Source organism: Pseudochaenichthys georgianus, chromosome 1 (genome assembly GCF_902827115.2).
Source record: "Pseudochaenichthys georgianus chromosome 1, fPseGeo1.2, whole genome shotgun sequence".
NCBI classification, from domain to species: domain Eukaryota; kingdom Metazoa; phylum Chordata; class Actinopteri; order Perciformes; family Channichthyidae; genus Pseudochaenichthys; species Pseudochaenichthys georgianus.
The window spans coordinates 45,341,149-45,358,685 of NC_047503.1; the positions used below are offsets into that span (position 1 = coordinate 45,341,149).

At 42.3% G+C, this 17,537-nt stretch overlaps 1 protein-coding gene across 1 annotated transcript in view; it reads left to right on the plus strand.

The window, feature by feature from the left end:
* Positions 1–17,537, plus strand: part of LOC117450974 (uncharacterized) — a 52,984-nt gene that overhangs the window by 4,202 nt on the left and 31,245 nt on the right. Inside the window, 5 exon segments of the mRNA XM_071204167.1 lie at positions 14,032–14,267; positions 14,442–15,848; positions 15,851–15,883; positions 15,886–16,240; positions 17,257–17,429. Coding sequence (XP_071060268.1) covers positions 14,032–14,267; positions 14,442–15,848; positions 15,851–15,883; positions 15,886–16,240; positions 17,257–17,429 — 2,204 coding nt within the window.

The window sequence follows — 17,537 nt, forward strand, 5'->3', positions numbered from 1 at the left end:
GTCTCTGACGGTCTGATGGAAAACGTAGATCTACGGTACCTCATAATAAATCAGGGTTATTAATGTACCTGTTTAAACCAGAGACTGTCTGGTACTAATAATCAGAACCAGAACCAGAATCAGAATACCTTTATTAGTCCCACAGAGGGGACATGTACGTTGTTACAGCAGAAAAAGAGCGAGAGACAGCTTAATGTTACATAATGTTACATGCATTAAAAAGTATTAAAGTAAAACAAAAACAAAAAGTTACACAATTTACAAAATACACAGCCAGGTATATTAGGGCCGGGACTTTAATGCGTTAATTAAGATTAATTAATTACACAAAAATTAACGCATTTTAATCGCACTTTAATCGCTCTTATTTTTGCACAGCGGAACGTTTCTCACTGGATGAGTTTCAGGCGTACCGATTATACTGGAGCACCAACTAACGTTCATGACTTCAGCATGGGACTTCAAACAACAACAAACCACGGTGAACAATAGTCAAACATGAACGAACAAGCTGATGAGACCGCTTTGGTCGGCCCCGTGGATGGGACATTTTGTTTTAAAAAACGGACGGATGGAAGCGTCGATAAGAGCACGGCTGTGTGCAAATTATGCAAAAAATAATGTGCATCTCACCGCAGCACATCAAGCCTAAAGTATCACCTAAATGCAAAGCATGTAGCAGCTAGCGTGTAGCAGCTAGCATGTAGCAGCTAGCGTGGACGTTAGCCCGACTCCGAGTGCAAGGAACCACACCCTGACCCAACCCACACTCAACCAGATGACTGGTTTCAGGGCCAGGATAAGTAAGTCCACGTCTGAGAAGATAACCAGCTCCCTGGCTCACTGGACTGCACTCGACTGTCGACCACCTGGAGTCACATCCATGTGGAAACTGCTTCTCACTGTTCTCAGGTCAAATATGTATATTTGAATAAAAATGCGATTAATTTCGATTAATTAATTACAAAGCCTCTAATTAGATTAATTTTTTTAATCGAGTCCCGGCTCTAAGCACAGTTATTAACGGCATATATTTATTGCACATATTGCACATAGTTGGTTGATATTTAACAGCAAGGGGTGTTATAGTCTGTGTTGTTGTGTGTGGGGGGCAGGGTCAACTAGGGGCTGTGCTGGTTGTATAGTCCGACCACAGCAGGAAGGAAGGACCTGCGGTATCTCTCCGTGAGACAGCGGGGGTGCAGCAGCCTGTCGCTGAAGGAGCTGCACAGTATAGTCACTGCTGTACTTATGATTATATGAAGTTATTCCGAGTGTTGATGGAGCGACTACAATGTTAGCTTTCATCAAACCGATCGCATTCAGAAAACAAACATTTGAAGTGTTGCTCATTGTGTTGGAGATAGACCTCACAAAGCATTAACGCAGCCTTTTTACAAATCAGTATCAGTACGTTGTTATTTAGGCATCTTTTCCATATGCTTATTGCAATTAAAAAGCAAATTCTACGTAAATTGGCTTTATAATGTAATACAGCTGTGTGTGTCTTAGAAGAACAAGACATACTTAATCCCTCACAGGGACATGTCTTTCTCCACTCTGTTGTGTTTACACTCATTAGATACATAGGGTAGGGTAAACATGCACAAACACAGAGGATATACATTGAAGGAGTAGTGGGCACTTCTCCGCGCCCTTCCTATGAGCTTGCTTTAAAAGAAGGAACACTCAAAACAACCAGGACGAGGGTTAAACAAAAATCTGTTTTAATCATAAAAGGTAATAATTAGGGCTGTCAAGTTAACGCGTTAATAACGCGTTAACGAAAAAAAAAAATTAACGCCACTAATTATTTTAACGCGATTAACGCATGTGTATTTTTTTTCCTCGGCCGCCCTGTAGTTTCAGAGTTTCAAGTTTAAAATACCATCTGCTGACAGCCCCGCTCCTGCCGCCCGCTTGTGGCAGACCACACTTCCACGCTCACCGGCAGGCACCGACTGGCCATCGGGAGGACCGGGAGGGTGTGTGTGTGTGTGTGGCCCGAGCGAGCGAGAGAGAGACCTTACGTGCATTGTTGCTGTTGTTAGCATCTGGTGCTAGCTAGCTGCGCTAACGGATATAAGGAGCTGTTTAAATGAAAACAGAGGAGCGACATTTCGCCACAACTGCGCCGAGCACTTGACTTGATGCAGGAAGCAGACAGCGGGACATTGGAGGAGAAGTCAGCACACTCATGATTGCAGCAACATGATTGCAGCGTCCAGGCAGCTCCCGTTCGAGCATATGCCTTGAGTTGCACATAGCTCCAACGAACACACACACACACACACACACACACACACACACACACACACACACACACACACACACACACACACACACACACACACACACACACACACACACACACACACACACACACACACACACACACACACACACACACACACCATTTGTATTGTATGAGAGAGGTTCCAGGTTGAATTGAGGCGAATATTTGTAATGTTCAGAGGTTGTTGTTTAATATTCATGAGAATATTTGTCATTGTTCAAATGATAATAAACATTAGCATAAAGCATATTTGTCCACTCATATGTTGATAAGAGTATTAACAACTTGAAAAATATTCCTCTAAGGTACATTTAGAACAGATAAAAAATTTGTGATTAATTTGCGATTAACTATTTTAATCGACTGACAGCCCTAGTAATAACGCAATACAATATAATACATTACCATACAAAGCCATATCATATGCGTAATGTCAGGAGTATGCCTACTCCTGGCCTTGTTCACGAGCTGCCCCGACCTTCCGGTCCGGGCCGCGCGAGAAGAGAGGGAGAACAACAAGCTAAACAAGCTATCAATACCCACACAAACAGGAAGGGGTGGAGTTTCACTTGGGAGATACCAAAACGCTGTCTCACAGGGAATCAGCGCGGGCAGCAGAGAACCAAACAGTTTTCCGTTTGAAGCAAAACACATTCTTATTATGTAGCTTATCACCCAATAGTCCATATGTTTTCCCGCTATGAAAGCCACAGGTGTTGGGAAGGCCTGCAGGATGCGCATCATTATATCTGGGAAAATGTCCCTCGCAATTTGCAAAGCCTATCAATGGTTTAACCCAGAAAAACACTCAAAGGGGTAATCTTTTCACTCACAACAGAACTCACAATTAATTCTGCATCTTCCTTCTTCAAAAATAGCCTAAAAACACCCTTTTGATAAACAGGTAAAAGTCAAAGAAAAAGACTATTGCGCTAATCTACTTTTAAGAAAAAGGGAACATTGTTTCAGGAATCTATAAAAAAACCTCTCTATTCTCAATAGGAAAAATGTACTTTTTGTTCCTTCAACTATTAACACACAGGAATGTATAATTCCACACATATATTAGAGATGACATGATGCAATACACCTCATATAGATGGGTGACATTAAAATGAACATACCAAAGATATGCTGCCTCACTTCTTTGGTACAATATCTCACATCAATTTCCACAACATGCACACACCAACATTTCCCTTTCAAATTGTTTTTGCTGGTCAACATGTCCGTTAACTATGTTGAAGCACTTATTTTAATTGATATAATACATATGAATTATACTCTTATAAGATTTATGTAGATAGTATAAGAAATGTGCAGAATACGACAGTTTAATGGTGGAGGTACACACATATTGATAGATGTCTTGTGATGCACTGTTGAGGAACCTGCGACCCAAGTTTTTCATCTCCGACCTTGTCAGGTATTGAACAATCAATAAATAAAAAACACAGAATTATTAAATATAAAACACAGAATTTGTGCGATTATTAGGGCTGTCCCGAATACCGTTTTTCGGGCTCCGGATATTCGTTAGTAATCAGCAGCGAATATTCGAATATTCGGTGCGGAAAGATTTTTTTTTTTTTATAAATAATTTCATAACACGCTCCGAGACACCTGACAACATGCTGTTAAGCAGAAGTGCAGAAAGAGCATACTATTACGATTTATATTTATTTATTTATTGTCTCAGTACTCGCATACATTAAAACTAAATGTGTCCTCTGCATTTAACCGAGCCGCAGTGCAGCGCCTGGGGACCAAATCTGGTTCCAAATTACGTTTTACAACCTGAAGATACAAAACACATATTTATGTTATAACAACAATGCTTTTAATAACAGCCGTAACAGTAGGCCTAGCAGTGTAATACTTGTTACCGATACAGTAAACAGTATTTAAATAAATGAAGAACGAAAAATAAATGAACGAACTGTATGCCAATAATTGCCTTAGTCCCAGATGTTCCCACATTGCTCCTATTATTTTCACTATTCGGATCAAATTGAAAAACTAATATAAAAAAACTATTCGGTTGCTTGCTTGCAACTATTTTCCAAGCAAAGTAAGTGCACGATTTTATCATGTGTAACGTTACTGTTTAAATGGCGGATAAAGCAGCTTCATCATGGCAACTTGACAACAGCTAAGCTAAGCTAGGCTAGTACTTACAGCATCCGGTGACTTTTCAGAGTTGTTGTGCCACCGTGGGAGGCCAGTTTCTTGTCGCATATTTGGCACACTGCCTTCTTCTTACCATTGTCCAATTTAAAATGGTCCCACACAGCTGAAGTCTTCGGCATTTTGTGTTCAGGTGTGTGAAACGAGGTGAAGCGTGCCGTTTGAGTTCGTGACTGTGAGTGAACGCGATGTCAGGAGCACAGGCTGAGATTGTATATATTTCCGCATTTTAACAGTGCAATTCAAAAGTATAAATATAGTATAAGAATATGGAAATTCGCCTTTATTGATAGCATACATTTAGGAAAAAATTTGAATTGAAAATAAATAAAAAACGAATATCCGAATAATGAAATTAAAACCCGAATAGTTGACCAACGAACGAATATTCGAATAGTCGAATATTCGGGTACAGCCCTAGTGATTATACTAAATGATTTACAAATAAACACCACTGCATATTTACAACTGTTACACATGCTGCTGTAACGCAAATGTTTCCAACTTGGGATCAATAAAGTATATCTTATCTTAAGATGATCGATTTGCAGAATGTGCCTCTGAACCTTGACACGTGCATGTTTCAGGCTCATCAATGAACAAGAGGAGGGGTCACAGACATAAGACCAGCTGTTAAATAAAGCTCTTCTGACCTTAGCTGGCATGTGGGTATATATATTAATGCAAGCAATTTTCACCCATTTATTAATTATATGTTTTAAATGTGAGTGTTTCCTGTCCCCTAAACCTCCAGGGTTGTACAAAGTTTAATACTGGCAACTTCTTATTATGGGAAATACGAAAACGTCTTTTAAAACTACAACTCCCAGTAGAGACGTGCCATAGAGAACATGTTGCGAAACAGAATAGCCAGCATGTGTAGTTCTGGGGACGGGGTGGGGACGGGGTGGGGGGGGACGGGGACGCGGTGGACCCGTTCAAATCCAGTTTTGGACAGGCTGCCGTGGTTCCATCCCATTTCAAGTGCTGTTCGGCGCTCGGCGTAACCCTGGGCGCACACTCAAACATCCAATCACAGAGCTTGAGGACTATCACGGGGTTTGTCAAGCGAAGCGGAGAGAATACTTACTTCCGGGTGTAATATTCTGTAAAGCAAATGAGCTGTTCCGACCCTCGGTCCTGACGGACTCCAACTTGTGTTTATTATTCGAAAAAATAAATAAACACAGGGATACTTATGTGTTATTGTTGAGTAAATAGTAGTTATTACACGTTTTTTTGTGAGACTTGGTTGGTAGAGCTGCGTGTCTCCATCAGCAGCAGCTGACGATTAGACTTCATTTAATTTCAAACCTTTATTTATACAGATAAAATCCCATTGAGATCATTGATCTATTTTCCAAGGGAGACCTGCTCAAGTAGTTCCACATGAAACAGAACAACAAAAGGACATCATTCAGCATCATTTACAAAATTATCCACATAAACAGGTACCAACAGCTTCCGATTGAGTAGCATCCAACCGAGCTTTAAAAACATTTAGTGGCACCAGATTGTTCAGTTTCCATTTAATTTGCAGACTGTTCCAAGACAGAGGAGCTGCGCATCTAAAAGCTGTCTTCCCTAAGACAGTCCTAGCAGTTGGCACATTTAATAAAACCACAGCATTCGATCTCAGGCAGTAGCCACTTACAATTCTCCGTGAGATCAGGGAGCAGATATAAGATGGAAGTTTCCCTAGCATGGCTTTGTATATAAAAATGTACCAGTGACTGAGCCTCCGTACAGCTAGTGAAAGCAAACCAGCCCTTGCATACAGGGTACAGTGATGGGTTAATGCTTTACAGTTTGTCACAAATCTCAGTGCGCTGTGATACGCAGCATCTAACTTGACCAGGCAATTGGCCGGTGCATTCATATAGACCAGATCCCCAGAGTCCAGCACAGGTCAAAGGTCACAGAGCCTTTTCCTGGCCTCAAGCGAGAAACAGGACGTGTTTCTGAAAAAGAACCCTAGCCTCACCCTCCGTTTTTTAAGCAGGTTATTGACATGAAGTTTAAAAGTGAGACAATCATCAAGCCAGATACCAAGGTATTTGTAACAGGCAACAACTTCAAGTTTTGTTCCTTGCGTAGTTACAATATCTAAAACAGGCTCTGGTGTCTTTTTAGCTTTAGAAAAGAGCATTACCTTGGTTTGATCCACATTTAAAAAGAAGCTTTAATTCAGAGAGCTGAGTCTGAATAGTGTTACAAACAGCCTGTAATTTAACAACAGCCTCCTTAATGGAGGGACCTGCACAATACATCACAGTCAGTGTTGGGAAAGTTCACTTTCTACATGAACTAGTTCAGTTCACAGTTCACACATTTTAAAATGAACTAGTTCAGTTCATAGTTCATAATTCAAAATGTTGAACTAAAGTTCATGGTTTCAAAAATGAACTAATTTATAGTTCATAGTTCTTTTTTCAATACGTTGCTGCGAGCTATTATTTGTCTCCTGTACGATGTTAATGGGCCATTTCAATGTTTACAATATCCTCAGAGGGCCGTACAAGTTATTGACCTCTGCTTAAAAAAACTAAAATCACAGCCCATTCATTTCATTCTGTGCAAAGAAAAAGCAACCTCCTAATCCAGATATCTCACCATGACTCGCGTATGGAGGCACGTGCAGGGTGTGGCGTGACCACCAAAACAGAAGGATATGGACACAAGATGTGTGCAAATGTATTTAGTTTCCTATACATGTGAACATGGTTTAAGTGGGGGGGACCTAACCTCCTCTAGAGGGGTCCGGGGGGCATGCTCCCCTGGGAAGACTTGTTGCACTTTGAGAGCAACATTAGGAGATCTATGGACACATCTCTCAACACCCAAACACAACTGTAAGCAGATTTTCTTTTAATTTATGGATATTTGACAAATCACTCCCCTTTCAAACTGTATTCTTCTTTATTAATAACTGTCATATAGTATTTTATACCTGTTTACTTTATTCTCTTATTTTTTTTATAACTATAATGATCATATAAAGATGTGCCTTTACCTCACTGGTTGTAGACAAAGCTTCTTATATTCGTTAGCATAGCTAGCTAACCAGATGCTAATGATAACAACACAGTTATTGACTGTCTGATCAGTATGACAGATGAGCAGATCGCCACTGGGCTTTCAACTAAAGACACAGACACGCAGAAACTGCGGCATGTGTATGGACTTATCGGTACTGCAATTTCTGAAGTGCTGGAGTGGCGTTCTGGTGCTCTCCGTCAGAACTGCACCCCTGTCAGTCGAGACATATACCACGTGATGACACGTTAGGCTCGTGTTGTGTTCAAGGACCCTGACCTTGGCCAGGAAAAACAGGCACTCGCTTGTTTAATTTTTTTGCGGTCTAGATTTCTTTCATTTTTTTTATTTTTTGCGTGTGTTTATAAATTACCTCGAGGGCCGTACCAAATTGTCTCGCGGGCCGTATACGGCCGGAGGCCGGAGGTTCCCCACCCCTGCCGTAGAGTCTCACTCTGAGCGAGTGCTGCTGCAGCTGCTCTCGGCTTCGTCCATACTAATTCATTCATTCATTCAATGCTCGCCGGTTCCGCGGTTCCACATTGTTTGTTGTGAGGAGTCTGATATATTTAGTATATTTATATTTTAGTGCGACAGCCAGGGGTGACAGGCGCGTACGCGTCACAGGCAGCTTGCTGTTGCCAGATTGGGTGGTTTTCCGCATTATTTTGAAGCCTGTTTACGGTGTGTTTTAACTGGGTTTTCGGCTGAAAGGCATATGAAATCTGGCACACTTTTGAACGCCGTTATAATACAGTGCTGAGAATGAACGCACTTTTGAACGCCGTTATACAGCGCTGAGAATGAACGCGTTCTCAATTACGTTCATCTCGCGGAAATACAGTACGTTCAGTTCACGTTCGCCCAAAATATGAACGCGTTCATGAACGATCGTTCATTGAACGCGTTCAGGTACATCACTGATCACAGTATCATCCGCATAAAAATGTAAAGTAGCTTCATCCACATTATCACCTACGCTGTTAATATATATGGAGAATAAAAGTGGTCCTAAAACAGAACCTTGTGGTACACCATTAGAAATGTTTAACCACTCAGAAGACAGTCCATCAAAGTGAACACATGGGACCTTTCAGAGAGGTAGTTCTCAAACCACCCACTGCATGGCTGGATATGCCAATACTGAGTAGCCTCTGCTTTAAGATGAGATGATCGACGGTGTCAAACGCTTTGGAAAGGTCAATAAACAGAGCTGCACAACTCTGCTTATTATCTAAAATACTAGCAATGTCATTTACCACTTTCAACGTGGCAGTGATGGTGCGTGTTTCCTTTCTGAAGCCTGACTGATGATTAGACAGGATGTCATTTTTTACATAAAAACTTCCTTTACCTGTTCACTCACTAGGCGTTCAAGAACCTTAGCCAGAACTGACAACTTAGAGATGGGTCTATAGTTATTTAAAATAGTTGCCTCCCCTCCTTTCAGTAAAGGCAAGACATAAGCAGACTTCCATACTTTTGGAATTGAATTTGTGTTGAGGGAGAGGTTAAAAAGAGAAGTAAGAGGTGGAGCAATAAAATCTGCAGCTATCTTTAAAAAGAAAGGTTCTAAGTTGTCCGGGCCGGCCGGTTTCCTAGGATCTAGCTTAGATAAGGCTTCATGAACAACATCAACAGTAAAAGAGGTAAAACTGAAAGGGTTTTCCAGACCACGTTGTTCAGAGTCACAGACTGTGGTGTTCACAGAAGCAGAGTTAGTGACAGAATCAAATAGAGAACCACAGGACACAAAATGCTCATTAAAGCAATTTAGCATAGTGGCCCTGTCCGATATAGAGCCAGATGCTGTGGTAAGGCACGGAGGTAGCTCATTACGGATCTCACCGGTTGATATCGATTTTATTGCTTTCCAAAATGTCCTAGGATTATTTAGGTTTTCTGTGGTAACTGACAAATAGTACTTCAACTTTGCACTTTTGACATTTGAAGTGAAGCTATTCCTTAGCTGCCTAAAACGCAGCCATTCTACCTCTGAGCCTGATTTCCTAGCCTTTGCCCAGGCCTTGTTTCTCTCAAGAAGGAGACTAGACAGCTCAGCAGAAAACCAAGGATTGTCTCGTCCCTTCACTCTAAATGTACGCAGGGGTGCATGTCTATCAATGATCTCCATAAAACCAAGATAAAAATAAGACCATGCAGCTTCTACATCAGCACACAGATCGATTTTACCCCAATCAAAATCAAACAGATCATGCACTAAACCCTGCTCCACAAAATGTTTTTTGTCTCTTGATGATAATGCGAGGTTTAAACTTTTGGACCTTATGGCGCATTTCCACTGCAACGGGGTAGCCCCGTTTAAGCGTCCCTAAGCGTCCCTAAGCGTCCTCGCTCAGGCCTCGGGCTGCCTCGCTGGCCGGCCGAGGCCGTGGCGCATTTCCATTACAGTTTAGGACCTGGGGTAGCAACGCAGTGTAGGCGGGGCGATCAGCTTTTGGTCGGAGCGACGCTGGGTAAAACTGCAGTGGCGTCATCTTCAATGCGACACAACTCACAAAACACACACAACAATGGAGGATGTGGAAGCGATCGTTTACTTGTTTCTTGGTGTGTGGCTTGTTATCACAGCAAGAAGGAAAGTGATCACAGCAAGCATTGCATTGTATTCATTGTATTGAACATAAATACATCCTTTTTCTTTCATATACATGTGTTTGTCAAATGTTTTAAACAAATATTATCTGAATTGAATATTTGAAATTCAAGCACCAGTAAGTACTGCCCCATAATGACATTTGAGGAAATATCAGATCATGAAAAGAAAATCTTTCTAATCAATTAAGCGAATATCAAAGCTAACTATAAACATAAATACTAAAGTGTAAAACACGGCAACACTATATTCATAAATGCAAGTGTAAAATAGTGTGGACAATTGTAAACATGGATGGAGACTAAAGTATCCACAACATAAAATAATATATTAAATATAACCTCAATCTTTCTTCTAGACATGTTAAAAGCTTGAATGGGTTATAGGTTTATTTTGTTCTCTCGTCTTTGAAATATATAAGGAATGTGTTGTTTGAGTCTAGTAGAACGAGGGTATTACAATTGAGCAATTTCTACATGTATTATGTATTTATCATGTATTCTTAATACCATTACAAAATAAACATGTAATAATGTTTTAGAGTAGGACCTCAAGCTAGCAAACTCAATGTCTTGCTTTAAATCTCTTAAAAGTAAGAGGCTTTTTCCTAACTGATGGTGTTCGTTATTGCTTTATAAATTCATGTATGTTTATGATTTTTTTCTGTTGGGTGCCATTCATTATCAACAAGAGATAAGATAAGTCAAAGAAGTACTTTATTGATGGCAGTATAAAAATACAAATGTTGTATCAAAAAGGCATGCCATTAAACAATACAAATAAAAAATGTAAAACTGAATTGCAGCCAGCATAAATATACATGGAATTGTAAATATAAAATGAACATTTTAAAGAAAATAAATAAACAAGGAAGTACAAATGTTGCATTTAAAAATTAACTAGATAAAAAAATATATAATATGTACAATAACTATTAAGGTTTTTTGAAGTATCAGGGAGGAGACGGGCCACGTCGGCTGCCCAGTCATGGTGCCGTTCCTGCTGGGCCCGATCCTCTCCTCCTCGTTTCCTCTTGCCTGGGTGACAATAAGATAATAATTAGCAATAAGGAAAACACACAGGACAGGTACAGGTCACACAAGGATATAAGAAGAACATGTATCAACAGAACAACAGTAAGGTGAACTAAAGAAAGTTCTGGCCCTAGATGTTTACAATGATTGTGAAAGTGAATTACATTATGTCCAGCCTGTTGATAATGAATATAAATATATGTATATGATAGGATGTCACACACAACTGTACTAGCTGCTTACTAGCTAAGACTTTACTTGTAACAGAGCATTTCCACACAGTGGTATAGCTTATTTTAATTACTGACGACGGATGATCCACGGTTTAAAAAAACAAAAAAACAATTCCAGTCGTTTTGCCATTTCTATTTCTTACCTAGAACCACACGCTGCGGTGTCGTGATGGCACTCGGTGTTGGTGGTTGAGTTGGTGTCGATTCTTCGGCTGGGGTCCGTTCTGGATTCGATGACGAAGTGGACGGAACACTGCCATCAACCGTTGTTAGGGAATGTTCCTCCTCACGAGTCCCAATGTAATCATCTAGAACAGCAACATGACTTGTTAATTCCACAAACTACTGCAGCACAATACTAAATAGCAACAACAACTATAGAAAAGAAAAACTGAACGTAAACAATGGCACATATGGTGTTAGCAAACAATAGCTCTAGCTAAGGCTATCTGCCTAGGCTATCTGCCTTAGCTAGCTATGTAGCTCTCCGGGGCTCCATAAAAGCACGGGTTGTCGAACATTAATGTAAGGATAAAATAGACTTCTTTGTTAGAAGTGAGCGTACCTTGCAGGGACTCCAGTAAAGCCGTTGCCGTTTTCCCTACATCGCAGGAAAGTTCTCGAAAATCCGCGCTCGGACATCTGTGCAGAGACATCCTGGAACACTTTCACATTTCGCGTTGTTCCGTCGAGCTCCCGCTGGATTTTATCATCCCCAATGAGATGTAGGAACGTCGTCACCTCCTTGGTCGACCACGGTGTGCTTTTCTTCGACGTTGCCATTTTTGTAGCTCCTCCGTTTACAAAATGCTGCAAGCTTGCTTCTTGATATATATGTGACGCGAGGGATGATCTCGCGCGCGATCTTGTGACGATTCTCTCTGACCAATCAGCAGTCGAGTGTTGACGTCACAGCCCTGGCCTGGTCTGATAGAACCACGATTTTATGGGGCCGGAAAAGAGGGGAAAAGTACCCGCTAGCCGGTACTAGGCTATATGGAAATGCCACCAAAAACTGGCCTGGCCGCTTGAGGACGGTCCAGGACGCTTAAACGGTGGAAATGCGCCATTAGTGTCCCTAATTGTGGCTACAACACAGTGATCGCTCAGATCATTTGCAAATACTCCTACAGATGAATATTTATCGGGAACATTAGTTAAAATGAGATCAATTAGGGAGGATTTATTAGGGGACTTAATATTTGGGCGAGTAGGACTGTCCACAATCTGAGTAACATTCAATGAGATACAAAGGTTTTTAAAATCCTCTGACGCTGCAGTTAACCAGTCCCAGTTAAAATCTCCAAGCAGCACTATTTCCTTGTAGTCTAGTTGTGATAAAAGATTTGCTAGTGAAGACAAGGAGTCTTTGACAGCTGAGGGGGGTCTGTAACAACTCACTACCATGACCTGTTGACCCTTTGCCACTTCTATATTTATGGCTAAAAATTCAAATTGCTTACTGATCGATTTGGAAACTAATGTGGTTACACTGAGCTTATTCTTAACATAAATTGCAACGCCACCACCTTTATTAGGCCGGTCGGTACGATACACATTAAAACCATTTAAGGCAATGTCAGAGGCCAAAATAGACTTATTTAGCCATGTTTCAGATAAGACAATGACGTCAGCGTCAGTCGATTTTGCCCAGATACGGACAAAATCTAGTTTACCTAACAGACTGCGCACATTCAAGTGGATGAAACCCAACCCAGACCTAGCTTTAAAATCAGCAGGAGTAGCGATCTGACTATTACTACTGGGCGGACCAGGGTTAGGTTGTATATTTCCTGACAGTAATAACAACAAAAAAAACAGGCATCTCTTCCTCTTAAATGGCACACATACATTGTCATCTAATTTAGAAACACCGGAAAAGTCTGCGAGAGTGTGATTAGAGCTTAGACTTCGCTCGCGTTTATGTCCATATCGATCAGATCTAGCTAGTTCTAGCTAATGATATGACAGCCTGCGTATCAAAGGACACCTAAACAAACAATAAGCGTTGCTTGGCAACGGGGTTTGGCGGCAAAGTATAGCGCAGCATTATGCATTTGTTTACATGAGGGGTCAAAATGTCCCCATCAGGAGGATAAATCTCTTTCTCCACATTATGATTGACTCTTCTTCTCTGTCACATACTATTCTTGTCTGTCAAAGTGGCACGACTGATGCCGTATTGCGCTAAGGGGAAATTATTTTGAGAGATTTAGATTTGCCGGTTTTCAGCATATTTTAACGGAAACTCCGGCACACACACAACCACATGCAGATAGGAGAGGTGGCAGAGCAGAGAGGCTGCCACTTATCCGGTGCCAAGGGAGCAGTTTTGAGGTTAGGTGCCTTGCTCAAGGGCACCTCGGCAGTGGCATAGGATGTGAACTGGCCCCTCTCCAGCTACCAGCAGATACGGTTACCCTGTGTTCTTCTGGGTGATATCATGAATCCAGATGCCCTGTGGTTTTATAATCATGTGAAGTGTAAACTATCTACCTGATCACAAAGATATATTATATAGAGATATAGACCTTTTAAAAATATCAAACTAGAATTTACCGCCTTTGTTGTACAATTGGGGATAATCAGCTCCACTAATGTAAAGTGCGGATGTGTTCATCTCCACAGAAGGAAGAGGAAAAGTCGTGTTCCTGTGGAGGAGCAGCTGTCCTGCTGTGCTGTGTGTCAGGACGTCCTGAAGGATCCAGTCTCGACCAGCTGTGGACACTGGTTCTGCAGACAGTGCATCACCTCACACTGGGAGCAGCAACCTCCATCAGGAGACCCCTCCTGTCCCCAGTGTGGGAGAAGACCCAGATCCAGAGCTGGCCTGCAGACAGCCAGTCAGAGCAGAACTGTACAAAGTAAGAGGCCGAACACACGCAGGGTTTTATTCCTCTTCCTGGTTCATTTGTTTTTTGATTAAGTAAACTGTTGTAGAGATGGACATGAAGCTGTTTTATAAAACATTTACACTCTTTTATTGTTAGATTGTCAAAAGCATTTTCCTCATTCTCTGATGCGTCCTTCTCTTTCAGCGGATGGTGGTCTGCAGGAGGTTCTCGATGAACACAGGCTCAGTCTGAGGAGGAGATGTGAACGTGTGACTGAAGGAACTGATCAAAGTGAAACCCTCCTCAACAGGATCTTCACTGAGCTCTACATCACACAAGGCCAGAGTGAAGAGGTGAATACCCAACACGAGGTGAGGCAGCTGGAGGCCGCTTCCAAGAAAGAGACCCTCCATGACACTCCAATCAAGTGCCAGGACATCTTTAAAGCCTCACCTGACCAACACATCAGAGCGGTCCTGACCAACGGAGTCGCTGGAGTTGGAAAAACCTTCTCAGTGCAGAAGTTCACTCTGGACTGGGCCGAGGGTTTGGGAAACCAGGATGTCCGTCTGGTGATCCCGCTCTCCTTCAGGGAGCTGAACCTGATCAAAGGTGAGCAGTACAGTCTTCTCCGGCTGCTCCATGTCTTCCATCCGACCTTACAGAAGGTCACAGCAGAGCAGCTGGCTGTCTGCAAAGTGCTGCTCATCTTTGACGGCCTGGATGAAAGCAGACTTTCTCTGGACTTCAGAAACAGTGAGGTTGTGTCTGAGGTCTCTCGGCCGTCCTCAGTCAACGTGCTGCTGACTAACCTCATCAGGGGGAAGCTGCTTCCCTCGGCTCTCGTCTGGATAACTTCCCGACCTGCAGCGGCCAATCAGATCCCTCCTGGGTGTGTGGACAGGGTGACAGAAGTACGAGGCTTCACTGACGCCCAGAAGGAGGAGTACTTCAGGAGGAGATCGAGTGATGAAGGCCTGTCCAGCAGAATCATCTCTCACATCAAGAGCTCCAGGAGCCTCCACATCATGTGCATGATCCCAGTCTTCTGCTGGATCACTGCTGCAGTTCTGGACCACATGCTGACTACAGACCAGAGAGGAGAGCTGCCCCAGACCCTCACTGACATGTACTCACACTTCCTGCTGGTCCAGACCAAGAGGAAGAAGCAGAAGTATGAAGAGGGACATGAGACGAGTCCACAGCAGCTGCTGGAGGCTGACAGGGAGCTTCTCCTGAAGCTGGGGAGGCTGGCGTTTGAACATCTGGAGAAAGGAAATATCATGTTCTACCAAGAAGACCTGCAGCGCTGTGGCCTTGACGTCACCGAGGCCTTGGTGCACTCAGGAGTTTGTACAGAGATCTTCAAAAGAGAGAGTGTGATCTTCCAGAAAACAGTCTACTGCTTTGTTCATCTGAGCATTCAGGAGTTCCTGGCTGCAGTCTACGTGTTCCACTGTTACACCAACAGGAACACAGAGGTACTGCAGGACTTCCTGCAGGGAGACTATAGCAACAGGTATAGCAGAGATCAGGATTACCCACCCCTGGATGTCTTCCTAATGGAAGCCATGGAGAAATCCCTCCAAAGTAAAAATGGCCACCTGGACCTGTTGTCCGCTTCCTCCACGGCCTCTCTCTGGAGTCCACCAGAGACTCTTAGCAGGCCTGCTGGGTCGCACAGACAACAGAGCAGAAACCATCCAGAGAGCCATCAGAAACCTGAAGGAGATGAACTGTTATGCAATGTCTCCTGACAGGAGCATCAACGTCTTCCACTGCCTGACAGAGATGAAGGACCACGCAGTCTATCAGGAGATCACAGAGTTCCTGAAGTCAGAGAACAGATCAGAGAAACTCTCTGAGATCCACTGCTCTGCTCTGGCCTTCATGCTGCAGATGTCGGAGGAGGTTCTGGACGAGTTGGACCTGACAAACTACAAAACATCAGACGAGGGACGACATAGGCTGATTCCAGCTGTGAGGAACTGCAAAAAAGCCAAGTAAGTCCCAGATGTGATTACCTTTATAAACTAATGTGGGTCAGAAGGTGTACCGCCTCTCTTCGTACTGCTTTGAGCGACACACACACATGTCAAACACATGAAGGACTTTCGAGGTTTATCACAGCAGCGTGTGATCACACCACACAGCAGTATTTACAGTTCAGTGAAAGCACTTATTACTTTCTAGTAGTTTCTTTATCCTTAAACAGACACATACGTTTTTATCACCATGTGTTAGAGTTAAAAATAAGATCTATATAATTTCCCACCGATAACAGAGTTATGTCTTAATGCTGAGATACTGGGAGCATCTTGCTGATGGTATTCAGTTCAACATATTGAAACTTTATTGTATTTGTGTGTGCAATACATTTTCAGATGCTCAGAGAAGCCAAAAACATCCTTCATCCATCATTCACGTCCAAATATTAATTAACATTTAAATATATACTCTCTAATATTATCAAGTGATTTGTTTAATTTCTGTTTTTTTTGGTAGCAGTCACATATTATTATATAATATATTATTATATAAAATGGACTAACAGCTAATCTCATCAGAACATAACTCAAATATATTTTCATAAAATGCTTGAGGTCATTATAATCAGGGTTGCCCATAACTTGTTTGCCCTGGTTCTCAAAGGAGCACCTGGAGATGGTGCGCATCCTTAAAATAAAATAAACCGGACCTTTTTGAGGGGTACTTGACTTATGAACGGGGGGGGGAGGTGCGCTAGTGAGCACGCTCATGAACTGTTCACTGTATGCCTCGCAGCAGGGTTACTGTGCGGAGCGCATAAAGCAGACCCTTCACGCGATAGCGAGGGGCAGAGCGAGGGATCGCAGACGCCGTCGTGCTCGATGACGGATTAAAAAAATGAAACCTAAATGGCTCGCTTTTTTCAAATGATCCGGTGCTCCTTTTTTGGCGGGGGGTGCACCAGTTATGTGCAGCCCTGATTATAATGTCTCCTCTTTTTAACACATGTTGGAATATATGTGTCATATAGGCTTTATGGCTGTACAATCTCAAAGACTGAATGTGAAGTGGTGGCCTCGGCTCTGAAGGCCGACCCCTCCCACCTGAGAGATCTGGACCTGAGTCACAACAAACAGATGGATTCAGGAGTGGAGCTGCTGTGCTCTGGACTAAAGAGTCCAAACTGCAGGACTGAAGGCTCTCGGGTCAGTTCATATACAACTAACATACATCTGCTTGTATTTATGATTTTTCTGAATTTGAACAAATACATTTAATTGTTATTTTCTCCATTTTTGCTAATGACTGAAT